Source organism: Molossus molossus, unplaced genomic scaffold, assembly GCF_014108415.1.
Source record: "Molossus molossus isolate mMolMol1 unplaced genomic scaffold, mMolMol1.p scaffold_m16_p_6, whole genome shotgun sequence".
Classification (NCBI taxonomy): domain Eukaryota; kingdom Metazoa; phylum Chordata; class Mammalia; order Chiroptera; family Molossidae; genus Molossus; species Molossus molossus.
Window position 1 is genome coordinate 77,102,837 of NW_023425399.1, and position 27,422 is coordinate 77,130,258.

Sequence of the window (27,422 nt, forward strand, 5' to 3'; positions counted from 1 at the left end):
CTTTCAATATTATGTAGTGGCCGTCTTTGTCTCTAGTTATGGTCTTCATTTTGAAATCTATTTTATCAGATATGAGAATTGCTACCCCAGCTTTTTTTTGCTTTCCATTTGCTTGGAAAATTTTTTTCCATCCCTTCACTTTCAACCTATGTGAGTCTTTTGGTGAGAGGTGGGTCTCTTGTAAATAACATATAGATGAGTCATGCTTTCTTATCCAATCAGCTACTCTGTGTCTCTTTATGGGAGCATTCAGTCCATTTACGTTTAAGGTGATTATTGATATGTACTTATTTATTGCCATTTTTGTTTAGTGTGGTTCTATTTTTCTTCCCATTTCTACTGCTAATTACAGCAGTCCTTTTAACATTTCTTGCAGTGCTGGTTTGGTGCTAATGTATTCCCTTAGCCTTTTTTTGTCTGGGAAGCTCTTTATTTGATCTTCTATTTTGAATGATAGCCTTGCTGGGTAGAGTAGTCTTGGATTCAGATTCTTGTTTTTCATGACTTTGATTACTTCATGCCATTCTCTTCTGGCCTGTAGTGTTTCTTGTGAGAAGTCAGCGGAGAGCCTTATGGGGTTCCCTTTGTAGGTAACCTGTTGCTTCTCTCTTGCTGCTTTTAGGATTCTCTCTTTGTCTTTAATTTGTGGCATTTTAATTACTATGTGTCTTGGTGTGGGCCTGTTTGGGTTCTTCTTACTTGGGACTCTCTGTGCTTCTTGAACTTGAATGCCTTCTTCCTTCACCAAATTAGGGAAGTTTTCTGTCACTATTTATTTGAATATATTCTGTATCCCTTGCTCATTTTCTTCTTCTTCGGGGACTCCTATGATGCGAATATTATTACGTTTCCAGTTGTCCCCCAGTTCTCTTAAGCTATCTTCCTGTTTTTTAATAGTTTTTTCCGTTTGTTTTTCTGATTGGTTGATTTTTTCTACCCTGTCTTCTAATTCACTAATCCGGTCCTCAGGTTCCTCTACTCTGCTTTTTAAACCTTCCAATGTGTTTTTCATTTCAGATATGTCATTTTTTATCTCTTCTTGATGGTTTTTAATTTCCAGTTGGCTTATTTTCAGTGTCTCTATGTCCTTACTCATGCTGTTCAGCTTCCTCAAGATCATGGCTCTGAATTCTAGCTCTGTTAACATGCCTAACTGCTCCACATTGATCTCATCTTCAGTGGAGGTGTCTTGCTCTTTCATTTGGCTTCTGTTTCTGTGTTTCACCATTTTGGCTATCACTGTGGGCTTTGGAGCCTGTCAAGTTTTCCTGTGGGTGTTGGTGTTCTGCTGTTTGTGGCTCCCTCTCCTATGTTTAGATGAGCGAGGGAGGACCCACGTTAAACACCACTGTCAAGTCTTACTTTCCTGGTTAAAGTTGCCAGCCCAGGAAAGGTACTGTTATCCTCTAGCTTTTTGCCTGGAGGCTAGCAGTCCAGGTTACTTGAAGAGTTTTGGGTTGTCAGTTGATTGAAAAACTCCCTCAGGTGCTCAGCATAAGGGGCTTTTATGATGGTGGGGCAGATGCTGGTTGTTAATGAGCCTCAATTAGCACTTCAATGGCCCACAGGGTGGGGTTGGATCTCCGAGGGAGGGGCTGCTGCCTTTCCACAGAGCTCTGGGAAGGAGCAATGTGGCCACAGTCCTGTGTGGCTGCATTCTGCCAAAGCTCTGAGCGCCCTCCAAAGCCCTAGTGTCCCGACACAGTTCCAGTCCAGTCCGCCCTCCGTCTGCCGGAGCCCAAGGTGAGTGGCTGTGGCTGTTTCAGCCTCTGTCCCGGCTCTGCGCTGTGGGGCCGCCTGGGAGTGTAACCCAAGGGCGCCGCTTACAGCTGAGGCCACTGCCGAGCTGCCGATGGGCTCCCAGCCCCATCTCGCGCCTTCGCAAGCCTACGGGGATGGAGTCAGTGTCCCTCGTTGTCTGGTCCTCGCAAGATGCTTTTCTGTTGGTTTTTCCCGTTGATTTGTCTGTGTTATAGTTGTAATTCCAGTTTGGTTCTGGGAGACGGTCTGTGTAGCTCCGTTCACTCCGTCGCCATTTTTTTTGCCTATATTTATATTTTTATAAAAATCATTCTTTTCAAGGATTATTCCTCTATACTGTACATTTTATTTATAAAATATCATTCTTATAAAAATGTATGTGGAAATTAATTCCTTTTGGGCTTGAAATAGAGCATTTAAATAAAAAATTAAATTATATAAAAACATAGTGAAGTGTGTTATTTAATATTTGTCTATAGAGATGAAGAAGGAACTCTAGACACACTAGTAATCTAGAAACCTTGGCCTGTAGCGTTTCTCCTAACCTGGTTCGGCCACAGGTGGAGCCACAGTTCCTTGGCATGCCTCTGCCTAAGACTGCCTGCCTTCCAGGAACTATCCATGGTGCTTCTGGTGCTTCTTTCTGCCCATTGTTGTTGAGGAACCATCATCTCAGCAGCCAAAGCTTAATCTTAATGAGTCATGACCTGTTGATTGCAAGTAACCTTTGATCAAACTTGCCTACTTGACCTATTAAGATGTATAAACCCGTGTGCATCTCAATTACTAAATTTTTACCTACCAATGGGATTGTTTTTAGTATAAGTATTTTAAAACCTTAGCAATAAAATTTGCTGTTAATAAGGGTCTATAATTTAAATTTTTTATTTATTAAAAATGATAGATATAATTATAGAATGCTTGTAAACATAAACACCCTTTTCAGAAAAAGTTAAAATTTTTTACAGTCACGTGGCAACCAGCTTATTTGTTTGAGTTGTTTTGAGACACCAGTTAGAAAAAATTGGTAATTCTTAATAGTGTGGCAAATACTTGAATCTGGCAATTTAGATTCTGGAGCCTGTTCTGCCACTATGTAAACTTGGGCAGTTTTACGGTATAACATGAACTCACTCCTGTTTTTTTAAACCATATTTTAATTGAATAAGTATTGGTTTTGGCTTCATCATGGTTTCCTGGGAGGAATAAATGAATTAATGCCAATGAAGCATTTTTGAGCTGTATTGATTTAAGATAACACTTTATAAGGGTATTTCAATGAAAATAGATAATTTTTAAAAGTTAAAACTAATTTGTCATATAATCTACAATTTATATTTGAAATGTAAACAGAATCCTCAAGTAATCTTTTTTATTATCTTTGATTTTAGTGCTCCATGGCTTAAAGGGCAAGAACGTGCAGATTTATCTAATAGCCTTGAGGAAATATATATGTAAGTAACAAGTGATTAAAAAAATTCTGTTAGTGATTCTGTTGTGGGCTTTTGTTGGAACTGTGATATGTACGTGCATTTTCCAAAGTTTTTGTCAGGCTGCCTTTTTTTTTTTTTCTTTTTGTTAATTCTCACCCAAGGATATTTTTTAGAGAGAGCAGAAGGGAAGGAGAGAGAGAGAGAAAGAGACATCGATGTGAGAGAGACACATCAATTGGTTGCCTCCCTCATGTGCCCCAATCAGGGCTGGAGATCTAACCTGCAACCCGGGTACGTGCCCTTGACCAGGAATCGAACCCATGACCCTTTGGTCCAAGGGACAACACTCTAACCACTGAGCCACACCAGCCAGGGCAGGCTGCCTTCTTAACAAAAAGGATGTACTTGATGAGTTCTTGAAAGATTGCTTATATAATTTTATATATATAAAGCAATCACATATAGTCTTATATATTGCCCTTGACCAGGGATCAAACCTGCAACCCAGGTACATGCCCTTGACAGGAAATTGAACCTGTGACCCTCCAATACACAGGCCAACCTTCTAACCACTGAGCCACACTGACCAGGGCAAATCCACTGTATTTTTTACTGTTCTATTCATTCCACAAATAGTATATGGCAGGCACTATACTAGATCCTAGATACATATAGCAAAAACAGAAATGCTCCCTGTTTTCATGGCATCTAGAATTTACTAGTAGGAGAGATAATATGTATAACATTGTAAAAATAAATGTAAAACTGCAGCTGTGATAACTTCTGTAAAAGGATATTAATGTGTAGTACTAATTAAGTTTGAAATAAGACCTGACCTGTTGTAGGAGGTCAGGGATAGCTAATTTGACTTAACAGCTGAGTTACTTAGGTGAAAATAACTCCTGTGAGAGGCCACAGCATGTCAACAGCCCTCTGTCAAGGAGCTTGGCACATTTAAGACAAAATAATGGTGGTATAGTGGGAAGAGAGAGCAGGGCCTGCAGACCAATGAGTCTTGGGTTTGATTCCAGTGAAGGGCACGTACTTTGGTTGCATTTCGCCCCCAGCCCTCTATCTGATGATAAATGGAAAAGTAGCCTTGGGTGAGGATAAAAATTTTTAAAAAGTGCTTGAATAAACCAAGTTCAATGGAAGCATTTTCATACATGTGGTCTAAATAGCAATACGCATTCTGTTTTTAAGTTTTCTGTGACTTTTAATAATCTTTTTCTATAAAATTCCAGCAGGGGGCAGCAAGTGAAAAATATTGGTCTTTGGAAATTAAACCTATGAGATAAATGTATGAATATAGTTATTCAATGTTTATACTTTTATTATGTTCTAACTATTATAACTATCTAGATTTTTATATTAATTTAGCATCATTTTGAATGCTAAATTTGATTTTTACCTAGATAGGAAGATAAATTCTAGTTTAGGGAGGTAAGAAGTCAGAAAACTAGCAGTTTCTCCATAAGCATTTATTGACTATATCCTATATGCTGGCTCTCTAATAGGAATTTGGAATTTAAAAAATAAGAGAGATGTGTACCAATACAATAATTATGACATAATTACTATGAGGTTAGCATTTTTTAGAGATTTTAGCAACTATCTGGGCATATAGGTGAGGTTGTAAAGGAGGGTTCCACTGTGAAGGTGACTACTGAGGACAGTGGTTGCCAGGTAATCCAAGGGGGGAAGGTTTTCTGATAGATGGGAACTGCATGAGCCAAATCATGTCGTTGTGAAGCAACCTGGCATCTTCAGAGTTCAGCAAGTAGTTTACGTTGCCAGGTATATAGATTGAGGTAGGTATAAGGAGAAAGAACCTATAAGATGGATTAAGGAGTTTAGGCATTATCTTGTGAACTCTAGGAGTTTTAGGAAGGGAAATGATTTCATCAGATTTGTGTGGCAGTGTGGAGGATGGGCTGTGAAATAATTTGAAGGAAGGAATAGAGCAGTCAGTAGCTCAGGAGGAAGGTGATGGAGGCCTTTATTAAGGCAACAAGAATGCCAGTGGAGAAAAATGGACAGTTAAAGAAATACTTAAGAATATAAACTAGGCTTTGGTGATTGATTAAATGTAGATTAATTTGCCTATCATAATTTTTTTTTTTTTTTGTGGTACGTGCCCCTAGCAGGAACCGATCCCGGGACTCTCTGGTCCTCAGGCCAACGCTCAACTGCTGAGCCAAACTGGCCAGGGCGCCTATCATAATATTTTTGTTTAAATATTTTGCATGTGGTTAAAAGGTAAATAACATTTAGAAATACTTAGAACAATTGGTGTTGTTGAAGAAAAAAATGAAAGAAATTTGAATTTTTTTTGTAGTACTTGAATTTATGATAGTCCACTTCAACAATATTTAATTTAAAAATCTAAGAAAATCATTATTTTAAATGCCCACAGCTCTTCACATTTTGATGTATCATGGAGTCTTAGATTTAAAAGTTGGAGAGTGAGGCTTGTCAAAGCAAAAATTGCCCTGTACAAAGTTAAACAGGCAAAAAATTATTCAAACTATTGTAATAGGGGAGAGCAGGCCAGAATTCAGTCTGAGCTCAACTTCCTGAAACAAAAGGAAGGAGGATTTTTAAGGGGTGGGATGAGCTAGTAGAAAAGTCCCAGAAGATTTGGGGGGAGGTTGATCAATGAGATATGTTTAGCACATTGTTATTTCCTGAGTGCAAATGAATTTTTCTGTTATTAGGCCATCTGTTTTTGCTAATTATTGTTCCTCAGAAGTTAGGTGCCTATCCACCCACAGAGACTGGAGATAGGGGCACTGTCATCCTTGATGGTTACACTGTAAAAGAATGGCTCTCAGGTCCTTGAGAAGGTACTCCTGGGCTGTAAAGCTGACAAGAGCCTTCTAAAAAGATGACCATATATCCCAGAGGAGCAAAGAATTTATAACAAGTTTTCTGAAGAAAATGTTCTAAGAAAAGGGAGGTCATGGACTAGAGTCGGGTTCTGCTTGTCTGAAGTTGAGTCAAGCTGAAGTTTTTGGTCAGGCCTCTGGAGTCAGTTTTTGAAATAATGTGACCTCTTTGATTATGTTTTCTCATTTGTAAAATGAGGATAAAAGAATATTGAGGATTAAATAATATAATTTATTAAATTCTTCAACACTGTAGAATAACAACTCTCATTTTTGTTCTTATTGAAAGATTCGTCTCATCTAATTTTGTCATTTTGAAAATGAGATGACACAAACGCAGAGACATCAAGTGTTTGTCTAATCATACAACTTAGTTGTGCATTTTAGTGAGTGCTTTTACCCCCCCCCCCCTTTTTTTAAGACAGAGTGGAAGGGAGGGAGGGGGAGAGAGAGAAAGATCGATGCTGAGAGAGAGAAAGATCGATGTGAGAGAGACACATCAACTGGTTGCCCCCCACACAACTGGTGATCGAACCTACAATCCAGGTATGAGCCCTTGACCAAGAATCAAACCAGTGACCCTTGGATCTGTGGGCCGACGCTCTAACCACTGAGCCAAACCAGCCAGGGCGAGTGCCTTTACCCTTAAATCAAATATAAATATTGGAAAATTAAAAATACAAAAACTAGAACCACGGGTAAAAGTAGAGTCACAAGTAACTTGACTTTGTTTTGACATTCTGAGTTGGATGGTAGTTATTTAAGAATAGTTATTCACAAAATATTTCAACTGAATATCAGTTTTTAATCCTGTTTGCTCTTTTATTCAATTTGAAATAACTTTTGTTCCAGGCTTGTTTTTTTTTTTTTTTTTTAATCCTTACCTGAGGATATTTTTCTATTCATCATCAGATAGAGTGGGAGGGAAGGAGAGAGAGAGAGAGAGGGAGAGAGAGAAACATATATGTGGGAGAGACACATTGATAGGTTGCCTCCTGGCACAACCTGACCAGGGCTGGGGATGAACCACAGCTGAGGTACATGCCCTTGACCGGAATCGAACCCGTGACTTTTTGGTCTGTGGGCCAACGCTCCAACCACTGAACCAAATTGGCCAGGGCTGGTCCAGACTTTTTATATTTAGCTACTTTACCATAATTTAACTTCATAAATGAAAGCCTGATACCCCACTCTATAATGAGTTCTCAGATTTTGCACCAGAGTCTTTAGGATTTAGCTGGCTTCCTCTAGACCTGTTGGGAGAGTGGAGGAGTGGCAGAAGGGAGAACTCCCAGCTTTTGTTTGTTTTAATTTGTTTCTAATTCTGCCAGAGGTTTCATTACAGTAGTGGCAAAAGTTTGAAAACCAAATCCTAGTGGATAGTTAGAAGATAAAAACCAACTATTGTCATAAGAGAAAACACAAACACAGCAGTAGTAACAACAAATTTTTAAAAAACCCACCATCTCTGGTAAAACTTTGGAGTCCAAGGGAAAGAATAATTTTCATTTTCTTCACGAAACCTTTCACACCCACTACAACTTCCTTCCACTGGATTTCAGTAAGTCGTGTTAAATACTGGAGAAGAAGGAAGCATCCGTCAATGATGGGCAGAAGTGCTGTTGTATATTCTTCTGCAGGAGGCCATAAGGAGAGGTGATTTGGAGTTAAAGTTTAATTTCTTCTTTATTATTTGGAAATGTTACTTATTAATTGTTGTAGTTCTTCTAAAGTGTATTTCCCCCTACAAAATCTGAATGTAAATGGATATTCACAGGGATACTTTTCCTTTCTCAAAGGGTGAATTAAGAAAGCATTTTCTACACGTCTTCTATATAGTAGGTGTTCAGTAAACACTAGATATTAGTATTACTGCTTTTGGTAGTGATGATGTGAAGTACTCAACAGAATGAGATTATGAGATGGAAAGAATTACATACAAAACCTTACATTTGTAAGGATGATGATTACAAACACAAATAAGAGACCTAGTTTTCTCATTTCCTACCATACCCCCAGGGCTGCATGTAGTGCTCCGTTTATAGGCCCTTAAAGATTTGTTAAATGAATTAAGATAGATTCACTTAAAAAGAAACTACTATTGCAAAGTAAGACAAGATGCTCTAAACCTCTGTTTTATAGATGAGGAAACTGAGTCTTAGAGTTCAGGTGGCTTACTTGCCCAAAGGCACAGCTGTTGATGGGAGAGCTAACTGTAGTGGGCAACCTGAGCTTGGGAGTAAGTCTGCATTCACATTCTAGCTCTGAGCTTCTTACTGCTTGTGAGACTGTCTTAGACAAGTTAACTGATCCCTCTAGGTCTGTTTTCTCATTTGTACAATGGGGAAATGATCCTACTTCATCAGACAGGTATGAGTGTTAAATGTGTTGATACAGATAACATACTTTGCTCATAGTATGTTTTACTTTTCGCTGTTTCTCTCTATATACCTTTAAGTCTTAATGAAAAGAGGGATGGGAGTGGAAAATGTTTAAAAGAAACTCAACCAACATTCTCAGTTTTTAAAAACCCTTCCAATTGATTTTTGTTTCCTCTAAAAAAGACAGGTTACTACAGAACACAAAGGTTTGTTTTAGTGCTAAGGAATCATGGGTGAGATGGGGAGGATTTGAATGATTTGAAAAGTGTTTTCTACTCTGTGTGTGTTTTGGAAGTTTCCTTTGATGGGTGCTGATGAGTAGTGATAAAGAGAAATAATGGTTTCAAGGGAAACTTTTAGAGGAAGTTGGTGAGATGTTGTATGAAGTGGTGTGGTGATTTCTTTACAACTTATCTAAAATTAGTGTCATTCCCTAACTTGCAGGAGTGGGGGATCTTTTTTTCTGCCAAGGGCTATTTGGATATTTATAATAATTCACGGGCCATACAAAATTATAAGTTTAAAAATTAGCCTGCTATATTTGGTCAGGCTAATTTGAGGGCCTTCTACAGCCCGAGAGCCAGATGTTCCCCACCCTTGCTGAAAAGAGTAGACACTAGGGCTTTTATTTTATTGCTGTTGTGATTATTTAACATAACGCTATGGACTTGAACCGTGACACATTATTTTTCTCAATGATCCTTTGAGATGAATTTAATTATCAGAGGCATCAGACATTATTTGGAACCAAAATGAATCAATTTGGGCAAGAATATTTTGTCAAAAACAAAATATGAATGTAAAATTGTTGCATTGATTTGCTTTTAAGTCTTGTAAATTGGCTGTCTGAGGGAGTTCCTCAAGTGCTTTGCATTCTTCTTTGTTGAGATAAGTATACCAAATGATAACCGTACCAGATATGTGGCTTGAAATTGTTTAAAATGTTTAGAAAAGCAAGCAATGATGGGACATTAATACTGCGAAACTAACTTGCATTTACATCTATCTAAATCATCCAGTTCAAGTTAATAAATTTTCTTTCTCTTCTTTGGTTGCAACATTTCTGCTTATTTTAAGTAATCAATGTTCATTTTGGAGCCAGTTGTAATTTTTAATGTTGATATAAACTATATTATGTACTCATCCATAAATGTTAGTAAATCCCATGTTTTTATAAATTCCTTTTTTAAAAGGCATGGCTAGATGCATATAATGTCTTAAATTGTAAATATGTCTGTATTTTTTGAATTTGAGAAGGCCAATTTTTTTAAATAACATTTTTCCCCTGCATTTTGTTTAGACAGAACATTGGTGAAAGTATTCTTTACCTGTGGGTGGAGAAAATAAGAGATGTTCTAATACAAAAATCTCAGATGACAGAACCAGGTAAGATTGAAAAATATTATCAGTGCCATTTTAATTTATAATAATTAAATTTTCACATGGATATTCTGATTGAAGTTTTTAACAAAAATCTGTATTCTGTTTTATAGTTTATGTATGATAAAATATATGTTTTCTGGAAAGTTCATTTACTCATGTAATTATGGTTCTTTGTATAAGGTTTAGCTCTTTTGGTTTAATATTATAGCCTTATAGAAATAGGATTATATGGTTAAAGAACATGGATCAAAAAAATCTCTTCTTGCCCTGGCTGGTTTGGCTCAGCAGTTAGAGCATCGGCCTGGGGTCCAGAGAGACCCAGGTTCGGTTCCCGCTAAGGGCACATACCTCGGTTGCAATTTGTCCCCAGCCCTGGTTGGGTCTTGTGGGTGGCAACCACTTGATGTGTCCCTTTCACGTTGATGTTTCTCTCTCTCTCTCTCTCTCTCTCTCTCTCTCTCTTCCTCCCACTCAGGTGAGGATTAAAAAAAAAAAATCTCTTTTTTCTTTGACTATTGTTAAGGTAATAGGTTCATTCCTCATGAATTTTTAGACTGTATAAGTTAGACATTATATTTTTAGAAAAAGAACTTTGAAAAACATATTGATATTTAGGGTATAAAAATTGACTTTGAAATTTGATTTTTAAAATTGAATTGTAATTCATAGACCATAATTATTCACCCTTTTAAAATGTATAATTGAGTGGTTTTTAGTATATTTCAAAGTTGTGCAGCCATCACCACTGCCTAATTTCAGGACATTTGAAAATTGTTATTTTGCTCTGTTATTTTATTGAATCATTACGTATGTGACAACACGGACATTTCTAATGTTTCTTACTTACTTTGCTAGTCTTTGTTTCACTTACCACAAAGACCTTTTAGGGAGAAAAGTAACTCTATTTAACCTGATTTTATTTCCAAATAGAGTTTTACTGTTATCATTGATAGAATGGTTTTCAATTTGGAAAAATAGTAATTAAAAAAAACCCAAAAAACCCATTAGTTTATTTACAAATGTTTTAGAAAGTTAGTACAGAGAACCAGTTACTTAGGACTCCCCTAGAAAATCAGTGTACATTTAAAGTCAATAGTATATATTTTTTTCAGAGCCTTTTACTGTTTTTCTGTGGAAGCAAGTGTTTTTACTGCTTCCATTAAAATCAAAGATATAAATAGTGTGAAGATATTTTGTCCATGTGACAAACTTTTTTGAAGTATCTTCCTTAACTTTTTATGATCCATAAATGATTTTATAGCATTTCAGGGCATCTATGAGAAAAGTAGTCTCTGAGAAGTACAAATTGATTGTTGAAACTGACAAACCTCAAATGGAAAGGAGGGTGATGGGAAGAGATAAACCAAAGAACTTATATGCATATATGCATAACCAATGGACACAGACAACAGTGTGGGGAAGACATGAGGGGGAGGGGAGTGGGGAAGACAGGAGGGGGAGGGGGTCATGGGGAAAAAAAGAGGGACAGTTGTAATACATTCAACAATAAAGATAAGTTTAAAAAATTTTGATTTTTGCCAGCCCACCTTTCTAGAGTGTGGGATAATTGCAAAAATGAAATGTATACCAGTGAAAATGTATGACTTTAAAAAGCCTGGGGTCACTCAACTCTTAGGAAATTAAAAAAATTACTGATCTTAAAAATATTTTCCCTTTCCCACCTGTATTCATAATTTAGTTTAGCCACTCTTCAGATTTTAGAATGATTGATTTGTTTTATATTTGTATAATTTTTAGAAATTTTGTTTGGAATGTTTTATCAAAAACTGTTTTTGTAGACTTCATTTTAAAAGAAGTGGCAAGCCCTGGCCGGTTTGGCTCAGCAGTTAGAGCATCGGCCTTTGGTCCAGAGAGACCCGGGTTTCGTTCCCGCTAAGGGCACATACCTCGGTTACAGTTTGTCCCCGGCCCTGGTTGGGGTCGTGCGGGTGGCAACCACTCCATGTGTCCCTTTCACGTTGATGTTTCTCTCTCTTTCCCTCCCACTCTATCTGAACAAAAAATGGAAAAATGTCCTCAGGTGAGGATAAAAAAAAAAAAATAATATAGTAGTGTTATTTTTAAAAAATAAAAAAATAAAAGGAGTGGCAAGGAGGGAGGGTGTGTGTGAGAGAGAGAAACATTGATGTGAGAGAGACACATCAGTTGGTTATCTCCTGCATGACTTCAGCCTGTGCAGGGGATCAAACCCGAAACCCAGTTTTGATCTCCCTGACCGGGAATCGAACCTGTGACCCTTTGGTCCACGGGCTGACACTTTAACTGCTGAGCAAGACCAGCCAGGGCTTCAGTAGAAAATTATTCCTATTATTACATATTGTTTTTTTCTACTTTAGAACATTAAATTTTGAAATAATTGTATACAACTATTAATATGTTTTAAAAATTCTGAACTAAGTTTAGACTTACAGAAAAGTTGCAGAAATGGTACAAAGAGCTTATGTCTCTCGCTGTGCATCACCTAATAACATCCTACTTGACCACAGTATCATCATCAAGAACAGAAAAGTAGCACTTGTGTAATATGAACTAAAGAGATTATTCAAATTTTACTAATTTTTTTTTTTTTTTATCCTCATCCGAGGACATTTTTCCATTTTTTACTGAGATAGAGTGGGAAGGAGAGAGAGGAAGAGAGAGAAACATCGATGTGAAAGGGACACATCGAGTGGCTGCCACCTACACAACCCAACCAGGGCCGGGGACAAACTGCAGCCAAGGTACGTGCCCTTAGCGGGAACCGAACCCAGGTCTCTGTGCACTGCAGGCTGACGCTCTAACCGCTGAGCCAAACCGGCCAGGGCCAAATTTTACTAATTTTTATACTAATGCTCTTTCGGCTTTTATAGGATCTTGTCCAGGATTTTATGGTGCATTTAGTTATTTTTTTCTTACTCTCTTCTAGTCTCTAAACATTTCCTCAGTCTTTCTCTGACTTTTCTGACCATTTATGACTTGACACTTTGGAAGAGAAGTGATTATTTTGTAGAGTGGTCCTCAATTTGGATTTGTTTGTTATTTTCTCATGATTGGAGTAAGATTAGGCGTTTTGCTAATAATACCACAAAAATGATATTGTGTCCTTCATAATACAATGTATCAAGGAATTCATATCAGTATGCTTTATTATTGGTGATTACCCCTTGGTTAAGGTTGTATCTGCTAGATGTCAGCCCTGCAAAGTCCCTGTTTTAGTCACAGTTCTCCAGAGAAACAGAACCAATAGGAGGTGTATATATTTTTGTGTGTATGTATATTTAAAAAAGAGAGAGAAAAAAGGAGAAAGAGATGGGGGTGAGAAGGAGGGGGAGAGAGGGAGAGATTGATTTATTTTAAGGAATTGGCTTACCAGATTGTGGAGTCTGGCAAGTCCAAAATCTGCAGGGCAGGCTGAAGACCGACCTAGGCAAGAATTGATGTTGCAGTTCAAGTCTGTAGGCTGTCTGCTGGCAGAATTCCCTTTTTCTCTGGGTAGGTCAGTCCTTTTTCTATTAAGACCTGAACTGGATGAAGCTTACTCACATTATTGAAGGCAGTCTGCTTTACTCAGAGTCATCTGACTTGAATGATAATTCCTTCCAAGAAATATCTTTACAGAAACATCTAGAATAGTGCTTGACCAAATATTTGGGTACTGTGACCTAGCCAAATTGACATACAATTTATCATCAAAGTTACTCTCTTTCCCTTTGTAGTTTATAAGTAAGTATCTTGGGAGAGATACTTTGAGGATATGCTAATATCCTATTCCTTCTTAAACTTTCACTAATTTTAGTATTTATTAATATCTCGTCAACAGTATTTATCACAATATTTAGGTGTTTGCCTGTTGATGGTTCTCTTTTCCTGCTTTCCTTCTACGTGTATTCACCAGAATTTTTTTGTGAGGAAGAGACGTCTCTTCTCCCCATTTATTTATTTGATTATTTATTTATATCAGCATGAACACTTGTATTATTTTATTCCATGGGTTAAAGTGTTATACTGTCATTTTTTTGTTGCTCGAATTGTTAAAAGTGTGAGTGTTAGGAGTTCCTTCAGGTAGGCTCCTGTGTTCCTTTGATAAGCTGCCATCTTTTTTTTGAGCATTTTAAAAAAACTTTGGAATCATAAAATTTCCAGGATCATCCTGTACTATCCTTGCTCCAACCCTGGAATCAACCATCTTTCATTGAAACCCTGATGCCTTCTATTAAAGAATGGTGTTTAGAGACGAAGTTAACAATTTTTAAGTGGAACTCCTTACTGTCTTTGTAGATCACTCATAATGTCTCATATCCACATAGGTCCAGAGGTAAAGAAGAAAACTGAAGAGGAAGATGTTGAATGTGAAGATGATATCCTTTTAACCTGCCAACCAGAAAACCCAGTGAGAGCATTGGATTTCGATGTCAGTGAAAATCAAACAGGTATAGTTTTTTTGAGTAAAGTAGGATGGTAATATTATGAATTGTTTTGGGAATGGTTTGGAAATTTAGTAAACTCCCATTTAAAATAGTTATTAATTTGCAGAAAATTGAGTTTTTTTTTTCTGCCTGCTAGCCATTTTGGTGTTTGCTGGGTCTGTCAGAATGGTGAGGAAAAAAAAAATAGAAACTTATTTTATTTCTTTGCTACTTTCCAGAGTTTTGAATAGTGATGGGAGAAATTGAAACTAAGAAAAGCTGTGTTTTCAATTCACATTTTAATTCACACATTTCTGTTTTGAAATTCTCAGCTGTTTCCTGATGTCTCAGAGTTAAATTCTAGTTTATACTCACAAAATAAATATCGTAATTGAATGTACAACCACTGAATTAAGGCTAGTAAAATGCCTTTAATTTCAGATTTTAGTTCTTGTGTAAGCCAATTTGTTCCATAATCTAGTGGTATTCAACTTATGAAAGGTAAATCAGTTCTATGTGAAAATCAGAAAGTCAACAATATTTTGTGTTCCATTTTAATATATTACAATTTTGAATGATATCATCAGTTTCCTCAAGTCTCTTACAAAATATGATAGACCAGAGGGAACTTTCATTCTCTTTGAAGTTAAGCAGTTTCCTATGCCATTCTACAGTAGCTTTTAACCAGTACTCTGAAGGTTTAAAGTTCTTGCTTGGTGTCTGAGGACTAGTGGAAGGGGATGAAGAGGGGAGAGGATCCAGGACTCCTACCCCTGTTCAGGCTAAGTAGCCCCCATTTTATTCATCTGTCTTTGTGGATTTGGCATTAAATTTCCTTTGGGAAACAGGATCCACTATTAAAAGAGTGAAAACCACAGTCAATAAACATTAGCTAGTTCATATGGACCTTAGTACTGTACTAGTACAGTGGTCACAGTCCGTTCAAGAGGAGGACACTCAGGGAAGGTAAAACATCCTTCATAAACCGGGTTTTTTTTGTGCTGGTCCTACCACACACAATGCAGTGACTGGCAAATTGTTTAAAGCTCTTCAGAAATATTTTTACATGTGTTAGTTGAAGTATTTCATCAATTGTAAGGCAAACTGACTTGGTAAGATACAACAGGTCAGTGAATAGAAATAGGTAAACATTTTAATTCTTTTTTCCTGAATAACTTTTCATCCTAAATGAGGCAGGTACAGCAGCCAGGATGGTTGATAAGTTTCTCTTTGTCTCTCTTTTTTTAAAATTGAATTTATTGGGGTGACATTGATTAATAAAAATGTATAGATTTCAGGTGTACAGTTCTATAATACATCATCTGTATATTGTATGTTTATCACCCCAGGTCAAGTCTTTTTTCATCACCATTTATCTCCCCTTTACCTTCTTCATAAGTTTGTCACTAGAGTTAAGGGTAAATTGGTGGTTCTTAAATTTGTTTAAGAGATAAAATAACTGGAAATTATGATACACTATGGAATACCAATTTGGTGTATTATTGACATATTTAATTCAATCCTATGAAATAAGAACAGTTTTCTTAGCAGAAGACATTATATTGTAGCTGTATAAAGTAATGTCATAGGTTTCCCAACCCTGAGGTCCTTCAACAATAGAATGGATAAATAAATTATGGTATATTGGCAGCTGTCAATCTTGTGTGTCTCAAGGCTCCTTTATACTCTTAGTCATACCAACTTACGCTATTGCAACAGTCCAGGATTTGAGTCCCAACCCACCACTTCCACTGGGTGACCTTGGCAGGTGAAAATCATTTATAAGTTAAGCAGATTTATGTGTAATATATTTGGAAACTTTTTACTTAAATATAATTTAATTTAATAGACAACTATTAATTGCTATTTGGGTTGATTTGCCGTATTATGTACTTTTCTTTCCCAGCTCTCCCCCTCCACCCATATCATTGCCATTGTTTTAGAATATGAATGTATGAATTTAAAAAATAATAGTAATGTAATTCTTTAAATTTATAGAAATAGAAGAATTACCTCCGATTGATCATGGCATTCCTATTACAGACCGAAGAAGTACTTTTCAGGCACATTTGGCTCCAGTAGTTTGTCCCAAACAGGTAAAGTCACTATGTCCAGTTCACTTTGATGTTGTTTCACGAAAGTAATTCAAGTAAATGGTTTTACAATAATGCCCTTACATTTACTGTTACTAATAGTTTAATTTTCATGTAAGATCAAAACTATTGGCTCATTTTTCTACTCTCCAAATTACTGTGAATCATGGAAGATTTCTTTTGTTTCTGCTTGTCACTGCTTTTAAAATTGTATCTAAACTCTGATTAGTGCTTAACCCTCTAATGCATTTTCAAACAAGAAAAACCCATTGTGGTGCTGTAGAAAATTATGATGTTTATAGTTTGTTAAAAATAATTATTTATGCCCTGGCTGGTTTAGTTCGTTGGGAGTGTCATCCTGTACGTCAGAATGTTTCAGGTTCACTTCCCAGTCAGGGTACATACTAGGTTGTAGGTTTGATCCCCAGTCAGGGCGTGTATGGGAGGCAACCAGTTGATGTTTTATTCTCTCTCTCTTTCTTCTTTTCTCTTTAAAATTAAAAAAAAAAAAAAAATTGTCCTGTCTCATGGGAGTTCTAGAAAACCAAGTCTGTTCCATTGTTGCCCAGTTAAGGGGGCAGTGCAAAGACTGTCTGAGCCTGTTCTTTCCCACTTGGATTCCTTTTCCTTTCTGCTTCCTGATCTTAGGTGACTTGATTTCCACAAAAGGATAATATCAAATGGGAGGCTTTCATTTAAATATATATATATATATATATTTTTTTCCAATTGGTTTTAGATAGAGTGGGAGGGAGGGAGGGACAGAGAGAGAGAAACATTGATGTGAGAGAGACATATCGATTGGTTGCCTCCCGCATGACCCTGAGTAGGGCCCGATTGAACCTGCAACTCAGGTACATGCCCTTGACCGTGAATCAAACCTACGACCCCTTGGTCTGTGGGCCGATGCTCTAACTCTGAGCCAAACTGGCCAGGGCAGGAGATTTCGTTTAAAAACTATGTTCCTAGGTCTTTGTCTTTCTTATTCTCTTTCAACAGAATCATTTTCTTCTCCCTTGCTGCTGCTATAATCTACCCTAGTTTAAACTTTATTGATGTAAGGGACAATTTTATTACTACCTATAAAGTTAAATTAACAACAACAAAAAAGTCTCATTAACTTAGCATAGGTTTTAAGCATTAGTCTCTTCCCTTTGGTCTTACAGCTACTTTATTCTCTAAGTCCTTCTAAAGTCCTGACCTATAGAGATACAGTTCTTTGTGTCAGGCTGCCCTTTCATCCTGTTTTTTTTAAAATCCTCACTCAAGGATATTTTCCTTTCTGTTTATCTTCAGATAGAGTGGAGGGGCGGGGGTGGAGAGAGAAACATTGACGTGAGAGAGAGACATGGACTGGTTGCCTCCAGTAAGACCCCGACCAGGGCCAGGGATTGAACTGCAACTGAGGCATGTGCCCTTGACCAGAATTGAACCTGTGACTCTTTGGTCTGTGGGCCGATGCTCTAACCGCCGAACCAAACCCACCAGGGCTCACCCTGTGTTTTAGTCTCTGGAAGAGGCAATTCCTTTCTTCATGGGTTTGTGGTCAAGATAACAGCTTTCGGTGCAAGTTTCTGGGCTTTTTTCTTAGGAGCCCTATTTTGCTCTTGACCCTTCCTCATAATCTTTTTTTTTTTTATCCTCACCGGAGGACATTTTTTCATTTTTTTGTTCAGATAGAGTGGGAGGGGGAGAGAGAGAGAGAGAGAGAGAGAGAGAGAGAGAGAGAGAGAGAGAGACATCCACGTGAAAGGGACACATCGAGTGGCTGCCACCCGCACACAACGCAACCAGGGCCGGGGACAAACTGCAACCGAGGTACGTGCCCTTAGCGGGAACCGAACCTGGGTCTCTCTGGACCGCAGGCCGACGCTCTAACCGCTGAGCCAAACTGGCCAGGGCCTCATAATCTTTTTTTTTTTTTAATACGTTTTTATTGATTTTAGAGACAGGGAGAGGGAGAGGGGGTGGGGGAGGGGGAGGGGGAGGAGAGAAACACATTGATTAGCTGCCTCCTGCCCATCCCCTACCTGGGGTTGAGCTCACAACCCAGGAATTGAACCAGTACCACCCCTGGGTGCATGGGATGATGCTCAAACAACTGAGCCACATGGGCCAGGGCTACCTTTACTCATAATCTTATTGTCAGGATCCTCCTTAGACGTTCTGTTCTGAATCTGTTCACCCTGCATCCTTTTTCTGTTTCTGATTATATTCACTTAGACTTACGGTATCAAAATCTTTGAGAGCTCAAATAAATCTTAGAGGTCAACATCTATTTGATTGATCGAAAATCTGAGCACACAAAATATTAAAAAAATAATAAACATAAGATTATACAATTTCTGATCCAAATTGGTCTCCCTGGCTCCAACTCAGTCTTCCCTGCCTCCAGTATTTCTTGCATACTCCTTGCCAGTTGCCTTTCTAAAAAACATATGACCATGTGTCTCTTCCTAGGACTCCCTCACGTAATCTTTACAGGTTTTCATTGTCTACAAGGAAAAATCATCCTTGTTATACAAAGTGCTTTTTGATATGACCCGAATTTTATCATTCCTTATGATCACTTCCTGAACCTTTCTCTTTATTTTTTTTTTAAAGAATTACCTTTATTGATTTTAGAGAGAGAGAGAGAAACATTGATGTGAGAAACATCAATGTGAGAGAGAAACATCAATCAGTTGCCTTCTGCATGTGCCCTGACCAGGGTTCGAACTTTAAACCTGGGTGGTACCCTGTCTGGGAATCGAACTCACTACCTTTTGGTGTGTGGGACACTGCTCTAACCAACTGAACCTTTCTCTTCTATGTCCCTGCTAGGGTAGCTAGATAAAATATAGGATATCTAGTTATATTGGAATTTCAGATTAAAATTATTACATGGGACATATAATAAAAATTGATTTGTGATTGATCTGAAATTTCAGTTTAAGCATTCTTTATTTTTATTTGCTAAATCTGGTACATCTGCATGTTCTGTTTCTTCTGAATATAATGGCTTCTTCCTGCTCCATCCCTTCTTCCCTTTTGATGCAGAAAAAAATTGCCACCTCTCTTTTCAAGATTTGGCTCATGTTATTTCCTCTATGAACCTTACAGGACTCCCAGAGAGCATTTGGGTTTTATAAAATGTGGAACATACCATTATTGTGTACTTGTTATACTGGATACATAAATTTGGTAAATTTTCAGAGCTCATTTTTAGAAATTCTCATAATCACATATAAACTACATGGGGAAACATTTTTCATGTTTAAGTACCTGAGTCATGGTTAGTGCTCAAGTGTTTTTTTGATAATTGGTATTTAGAAATCAGGTCTGTCATTTTTATACCAATTTTGAGTACCAGATTCTGCCCGTGAAATGAGGAGAAAACTTTGGAAATGGCTTTTTCAGAGTGTAGAAGATTCTTTAAATAACTTTCTGTGCCACAGTTTCATATCAGTATGCTTTAAGATATTTTTCTAGTATTTCTTTACAGAGAAAATAAAATGTGTATGTTTATTTATTTGTATTACTGCTGTTTTTAAGGTGAAAATGGTTCTTGCCAAATTGTATGAGAATAAGAAAATAGCTAGTGCCACCCACAACATCTATGCTTACCGGTGAGTGAACATTACAGTTTTAGGAATGTGTAATTTGTAAAAAGTGGGAGAAACTGATGCATGATTTTAAAATAATAGTTATTATATATATTTTTTATTATAAAAGTAATTGTGTAGAATATTTTGAAACTTCAGGAAAGAAAAAAAATCAGAGGGAAAATCAGTCATTTTCTACCATTAAATATAACCAATTATATTTTATATATTTTCTGTCTTTTCTATGCAAAGTTTATATTTTCAGTGCTTTGCTCTAGCATTCTTTCTTTTCTTAATTTACAAAAACATTTTTCCATGTTGTAATTGCTTTATAAACATTATTTTAATGGTTGTGTAATATTTTTTGGAGGCTTCAAACTGCAATTTATTTAACCATTTCCTTTTTGTTTTAATTTTCCTTATGTTTCACTGTTATAAAGAATAGTCCGTTAACATCTTCGTTAACTTTTAGATTATTTCCTCAGGATACGTTCTGGTTGCTTCAGATTCTTTTCTGAAATGAAATAGGGGTATGATTAAAAAGGAAGAAAGAATAGTTTCCTAGAAGTAAAATTATCAAAAAGTCTGAATATTTCTGAAACCAATACATATTGCAAATTTTTTTTTCAGTTTTTCTTTGAAACTAATTTATGCTTCCATTATCTGTGAATTAAGGGTGCTTCTCTTCTGGCTTTTACTTTTGAGTACTAAGGTTTTATGCAAATCTTTGCTAATGTGTTAGTAAAGAGATGAAGGGTAAATTATTAAATATGCAGATGAGTTCAGACTTAAAAGAACATAGTTTAGGACTGAAATAAATCAGAATATAGACAGGAATTTGGTGCAGATTTAAAATGTGATTGAGACTATTTGCAAAATCTAGGCTATCTGAAACTCGAAAACTCAAAAAAATTCATCACTTTGGGTAGGTGAGTTTTTAATATTACTAAGTCACATCTCTTTAAGTTCTACAACTTACAAAAAAGTATTTGTTATATAATTCCAGAGTATCAGTGGATAGAATTTTGATGTTTTCTAATGAGTTTGGGAAATCAATATAAAAATGAGGAATTAGACTATAATGTGCTGCATTAAAAGTATTAGTAGTTACCATTCATTCACCCCACATGTTTACCATTCATTCACCCCACATGTTTATTGAGTGCCTGCTCTGTGCCAAGCACTTTAAAAAGTTAATTCTGATTATTTCAGCAACTTTGCCACTATAGAAGATCAACTTTTTTTTTTTTTTTTTTGGTATGTGCCCCTAGCGGGAACCGAACCCAGGACTCTCTGATCCACAGGCCGACGCTCCAAACCGCTGAGCCAAACCGGCCAGGGCGAAAGGTCAACTTTTTATAGATCACATAGTTGTTAAGTGGTAGAGCTGAATCTGATAATTAATTTCATTTATCTCTATTTTATTTCTGCATGGCTGTGAGTCTGCACCTTCAACAATCGCTGTACATAATACTGATTTTAAATTATCAAAAAATTAAACAATGTGCTGGATATTCTATTTCAAGCCCCAGATTTTGGGGTCTTTAAGTTCTTGTGTATTTTTGTCCTTTTGCATATTCATAGATGATCACCTGTCACTTCTCACAAATGTTGGCATGGCTGTATGTAGCAGTCCCTTCACCTCACTGCCTTATATCATTGATACTTGGGAATGAAAGAGATGAGCTGGTCAGAATTGTGTCAGATGGGACTAAAAAGGCACAAAGTGGAGGCTTGAAAGACCCTGTTGGGAGTAAAACGAATGACCTTTATTTTACACATGGATTTTAATTGTGTATTTTGAATACTTAGGGTTCTTTTAAGGTTTTGGGGCTGTGTTCCTGCTTTGGCGTTGTGGGGCACTCCTCAGGCTACTGGCACACACTGCTGTCAGATGCCACATCATTATCTTTCCGGCACGTATGGAAATGTCCATGGTGTTTCAGTTTTTAAACCTTAACTACTGATTTATATAGTCATATTTTCTTCATTTGTTCCATAAAATTATGGTGTTAGGTTATAATTATATGTAATTACAAGCCTAATAATAAACCAACCACTGACTACTTTTTGCCTTAAATTTGCCAATAATATTTTGTTTAATAGTATTAACTTTTTTTGTTAAATCCTCACTTGAGGATATTTTTCCATTTATCTTCAGATAAAGTGGGTGGGAGGGAGGGAGGAAGGGAGAGAGAGAGAGAAAGATCGATGCGAGTGAGACAGAGTAACTGGTTGTCTCCCACATGACCCCGACCAGGGTCGGGGATTGAACCGCAACCAAGGTACGTACCCTTGACTGGATTCGAACCTGCGACTCTTCGGTTTGCGGGCTGATGCTCTAACCACTGAGCCAAACTGACCAGGGCAATAATACTAAATTTCTTTTCTTCAAATGAGGTCAACTCTAAATAATAATACAGCCTGGTCATAGTAAGCAGGCAGTAAATATTTACTGAGTGAGTATATGAATAGATGAATTGATGGATAGAAAGATGAATGAATGAATGATTGCTAGAATTAATATAATTGACTTAGGTGTATAGATAAAGTAGTATCTGGCTTTTTATGGCCATAGCCAGAAAGATAGCTTTGCTATATTTGTCTAATCTTAGCAGATGGTACCATTTGTAGGAGCCTAAGAAATCCACTATATGGCATACCTTAACTGGCACTGTTTTCTTTTTATACTTGTACTTATTTGTCACGATTATTTTAGTATAATGTAGTCCTACATTATTATTCCAAATGTTAACTTTCTAGATAATTTAAGTGGGTAAAAATACCATGACTTAGCTCTGATATTGATAATTATCTAGGGTAAATTATAGAGAAAAATAAATCTTACAATTCTTACTAAAATGGGAAGATAGAAAAATACTTGACGGCTAGAATAAAATGTGGAAAAAATATAAAATTCTAAATTTTGTCGGTTTTATCACCTCCATAGTTTTTATATAGTTTTTGTCTCTTTCACTAGATCTTAGGGTCTTTGAAGACAGGAGTACACCACTTATTTCTTTTTTATTATTTCATGATACCTATTATGTATAATCTTTCTGTATATTTTACTCTCAATGAATGTTTTTCAGTGACTTTTCTCTGTAACCTCATAGCTTCAAGGTTAAATGTGTAAACTTACCTTCCATAATCATACCATTTCTGATTTAAGGGAGACACCCTTGATTCCTAGCTTTCCCAAATATATGCTCCAACCGCTGAGCCAAACTGGCCAGGGCCCAAATATAAAAAGTAGAACGTACTAGATAGTAAATTATCAATGAAAGTATATTTAATATATAGTTTAAGAAGGATTTTTTAAAACAAATATGCTGATTTTGAAAGTAAATTGATTGCAACTAGTATGAAGTATTTTGAGGTTTCACAGTGTAACAGTGTTATGTGTATTTCTAGAATATATTGTGAGGATAAACAGACCTTCTTACAGGACTGTGAGGATGATGGGGAAACAGCAGCTGGCGGGCGTCTTCTCCATCTCATGGAGGTAAGTGTAACCTAAGTCCTGTTAATCCTGTTCTGTGAGCCATAACATTTCTCAACAAGTCAGAGCTCCTTTTAGGAATAAGTAAATCAGCTAGCTATATAACATGAGATATGTTTGGTTTAATTAGTAGTTAATTTTTAAACACTGACACAGAAAATTTTAACCACTGGATATGGGGCAGAAAGCAAAGGGTTAATAATAAGTGTGTTTTCCAGTCAGAGACTGTAGAAGATTGTCTTCAGCTTTGGAAAACCTTCTCTCTTTGTTTTTGTTTTTTTTTTTGACAATTTCCTCCCTTTTATTTTTTTTGTTCTGTTTTTGTGAAATTCCTGTTAGTTGGATATTAGACTCTCTGGATAGATCCAGAATATTTCTTTTTTTTATTAAGTTGTTCATCTCATTGCCTTATGTTCTGAGACTTTTTCTTGTTTCCTAAAATTTTTATTGAATTAAAAAAATTTTTTTTGTAGTAACCATTTCTTTAATTGTCAGTAGTCATTTTTCTCTATTTTTCTTTTTTTGTAGTGTGCTGTTCTGGTTTTAGGGATGTACTATCTCCTAAAATTTCCTGAATATACTAATTAGTGTTTTGGTTTTTTTTTTTTTAAGATGTTCTCTCAAAGTTTTTCTGGTCCATTTTAGTTTGTTTATCTTGTCCTTTCTCTTTCATGCTGCTGGATTTTCTTCATCTGTCTGGTGATCATTGATTGTCCATTAATTTTAAGAATGGATTGTTTTTTTTCTAAGGTAGTTGCTATAGTTTCTTCTGCTATTGTATGTGGAGGTTTGTTTACTAACCTTGATAGGAACTCTGTGCGGGTCAGGCCTGCAGACTGATGGGCTTCACATTAAGGGAAGCATTTGACAAATGTCAAACTGAGGAGGACCTTGCTACTGGTAGGCACCAGCGATTCTCATGCAGCCCCAGTTCTCTCTAGTAGTGTGTTTGAAAGCAGGGTGTGTGTTGTTTGGCACAGGGGTAAAGGCTATCTAAAGAGCTTTTCTACTTGAAGTCACCAAGAACTGGAACCCTGCCTGCATGATTTCCCCTTTACTCTGCCCTGTTGTCCCAAAGTTTGGAATTTGAGGACACTGTGGAGCACAGTGTTTGCTTTCCAAATTTTCTTCTCATGTATAACATTCTGACCCTGAATTTCAGTAAGTGATTTCACTCTGCTCGCTCATGTGGTTCTGCCATTAAAGTCATGGGGAGATTTTATGTGCAATTTTATATATGGGTTATTTCATTTACCTTTAAAACTCATTTTTGTGTGTATCTAATTATGGTTCTGAAAATAACAGATTTTGAATGTGAGAAATGTCCTGGTGGTAGTATCACGCTGGTATGGAGGGATTCTGCTAGGACCAGATCGCTTTAAACATATCAACAACTGTGCCCGAAACATACTAGTGGAGAAGAACTACACAAATTCACCGGTAAGAGGTTATTGATATTATATCTACTGAGTTTCTCACCACTGCCTGTGAAATTAAAAAAGAAAATATTAAGAGTGAATCAGAATTTGTGTGGTGGGTTAGAAAAACCTTTAGACTTAGATTCTAGTCAAAACCATGTGACTGGCCAGTTGTGTGACCTTGGGAGGATGACTTCATCTCCTCAGACCTTAATTTCATACATTCATAGAGTTTCATAAAAACCTTAAAGACTAATATGTTTTCATTCCCTAAAATTGAGGCCCAGAGAGGTTGCAGCTGATGCTCCAGTGAACTAGATATTCTATAAACATCTGTAAAATTCCAGCATTTTCTGTTATTGTCAAAGCATCTCCTCTTTTCCCTGGGATGCCTTTAGATGTCTTCTTCGGTTACATTTTGAGGTGTTTTTTTGTTTGTTTGTTTCATATTTTGTAACTACGTTCATTTCTATTGTGTTTAAACTTTGCTGCCTTACTTTAGAAAGTGGACAATAGAATAATATTGAAATTATTTAAACATAAATCTGTTAGATAAATGAGTGTTTTCCTTGATTATTTTGTAAATTTATAAATAGACAGTAAAGGAAAGTGCTGTATAAAACAGAAAGATGATACATATCAAAGTCATTATACTTTCATTATTATACATAGTCTATATAATTAGATTTAAATTTCCTAACCCAGTATCTTCATGTAAATGGGGAGATACTACATTGATTTTTATCTTATTTCAGGAGGAATCATCTAAGGCTTTGGGAAAGAACAAAAAAGTAAGAAAGGACAAGAAGAGGAGTGAACATTAATACCTGAGACTATATGAAAGGTTAATTTGCCTATAATTATATACAAATTCCACACTCATCAAAGAGTATATTGTGCAGAGAGGGGCCCTGGACCGCTCAAGTCAGCCAGTTCATCATGGACACCAACATTATCTTTTCTTTTTTGATTATATCATCTGCCAAAAATAGAGAACTTGTGATATATTCATGTGTGTTTCAGGCTGATTCAGAAGACTTAATTTGAACTTAATCACCACTTCACCTAATTTTAGGAAGGTAATAGTTGCCCAGAGCAGTACCTGAATTAACTGTCCATTTCAGTACATGTCAAGTGCCTTTGTTAGGTGGGGAAGAGATGTCCCTGGAGGAATATAAATACCTGATTGCTTGTCATCGGGATTCTCGTTTTGTTAAATGAATATTGCCTTTTACTGCTCTTTATGGCTTATTGGAATAGGAGCTCACTGAAGATTGATCTTGTAGAGTTTCTTCTTGTAATGTTAGTTCATAAGTATGTCACTTTTCATTTTATAGTGTTCATCATTGAGTAAGGGATGAAGTTAAAATTCAGGTGTATCCATCTGCAGCTTTGTGCTGAAGTAATTCATCTAACATATTTGTTAGTATAAGTGTTTTGCCTCAATTTCTGTTGCAGATTGGTGATTGTGAAATTTCAAAAAGTGATTTCCTAGCCTTTATCTTTTTTGTTTAATTCTTGTAATGTGAAGCAATACATGTGGAGTGTCAGTAGTCTCCTCTTGCCCCTGAAATGTATTGGTGTCATATTCTTGTTTCTGTAAACAACCTGGAAGTACCTTTCTTGTGATCTCCATTGAGGAATTAGAGCTGTGCTAGAACCTATGCTGTGGTTAAATGGGTGAGAGGTGGCAGCACCCAGGTGCAGGGCAAGCGTGTGTGTGTGTGTGTGTGTGGTGTGTTTGTCCTTATAGAAGTGGGATGTACCTTCCCATCTGCACTCCAGCTGTGACTTTGTGGAAAGAAGGAACCAACCTGAGTGGCCAAACAAAGACAGTTCCTCTTCTTCCTCATGATTATCAGTTCTTCCTTTTCATCAGTGTTTTCTGTTCCTTCTTTCATCTGCAAGTTGTGTGATTTACCCCAAGGCATCCAGACAATATATTTACCTTTGAGATATAACAAGTCATTAATTGTTCCCTCTTAGAAAGGATCACAAACAGTTATTAAAAGTTACAGATTTACCTGAGATTCCCTTCCAAAGAGAGGGAGCAGAAATTAGGAGCCAATTTGTGATGGTGCTTGAGCCTGGAAAGCATCAGACAGAAGTGGACACAAATATTTTTTTTCTCTATTCTCTGATGTTTTACCTTCAAAAATAAAATCAACTTGGTATTTTTAATAAGAATCTAGTAAATAGCTTTACACTAGGATGGATTCTGAGAAATAAAATCTAAATTATATTTATTGTAAGTGTGTTTAATGTTGCCAGTTATCAAGTGTCATCAGAGGATGATATATATGTATTTAGAACACATCAGAGCCCATGAAAAATTAAGTATGTCCTATAATAACTTAAAAATTGAAATTAAAAACAATATTAAAATAATTTCAAATTTTGGCATATCAAACCTGTGATAAAAGATATAAAACAGTAAGGATTTGGTGCTGCAGAAAAATAAATGAGTTCATTTTTCTGTACCACCAAATTAGAATTTCTTTCTTGCTGATTTATCTAATATTTATTCAGGTCTTTATAGAAAACCTTTATATCTGGGATCTCATTTTTCTTTA

The 27,422-nt window shown here is 36.5% G+C and overlaps 1 protein-coding gene across 9 annotated transcripts in view; it reads left to right on the forward strand.

Annotated features, from left to right (window-relative positions):
• Positions 1 to 27,189, forward strand: part of IMPACT (impact RWD domain protein) — a 34,177-nt gene extending 6,988 nt beyond the window's left edge. For 4 of the 9 annotated variants that reach the window (XM_036245912.1, XM_036245911.1, XM_036245910.1 and 1 more), the window contains 9 exons: positions 3,153 to 3,215; positions 7,645 to 7,738; positions 9,764 to 9,849; positions 14,154 to 14,276; positions 16,251 to 16,348; positions 19,880 to 19,953; positions 23,344 to 23,434; positions 24,737 to 24,871; positions 25,605 to 27,189. In XM_036245912.1, the coding sequence (XP_036101805.1) occupies positions 3,153 to 3,215; positions 7,645 to 7,738; positions 9,764 to 9,849; positions 14,154 to 14,276; positions 16,251 to 16,348; positions 19,880 to 19,953; positions 23,344 to 23,434; positions 24,737 to 24,871; positions 25,605 to 25,673 (833 nt within the window). In that variant the 3' untranslated portion in view covers positions 25,674 to 27,189. The remainder of the gene's footprint in view (positions 1 to 3,152; positions 3,216 to 7,644; positions 7,739 to 9,763; positions 9,850 to 14,153; positions 14,277 to 16,250; positions 16,349 to 19,879; positions 19,954 to 23,343; positions 23,435 to 24,736; positions 24,872 to 25,604) is intronic. The other 5 variants (XM_036245906.1, XM_036245913.1, XM_036245915.1 and 2 more) reach the window with 2 other exon arrangements.
• The last annotated feature ends 233 nt before the right edge of the window (positions 27,190 to 27,422 follow it).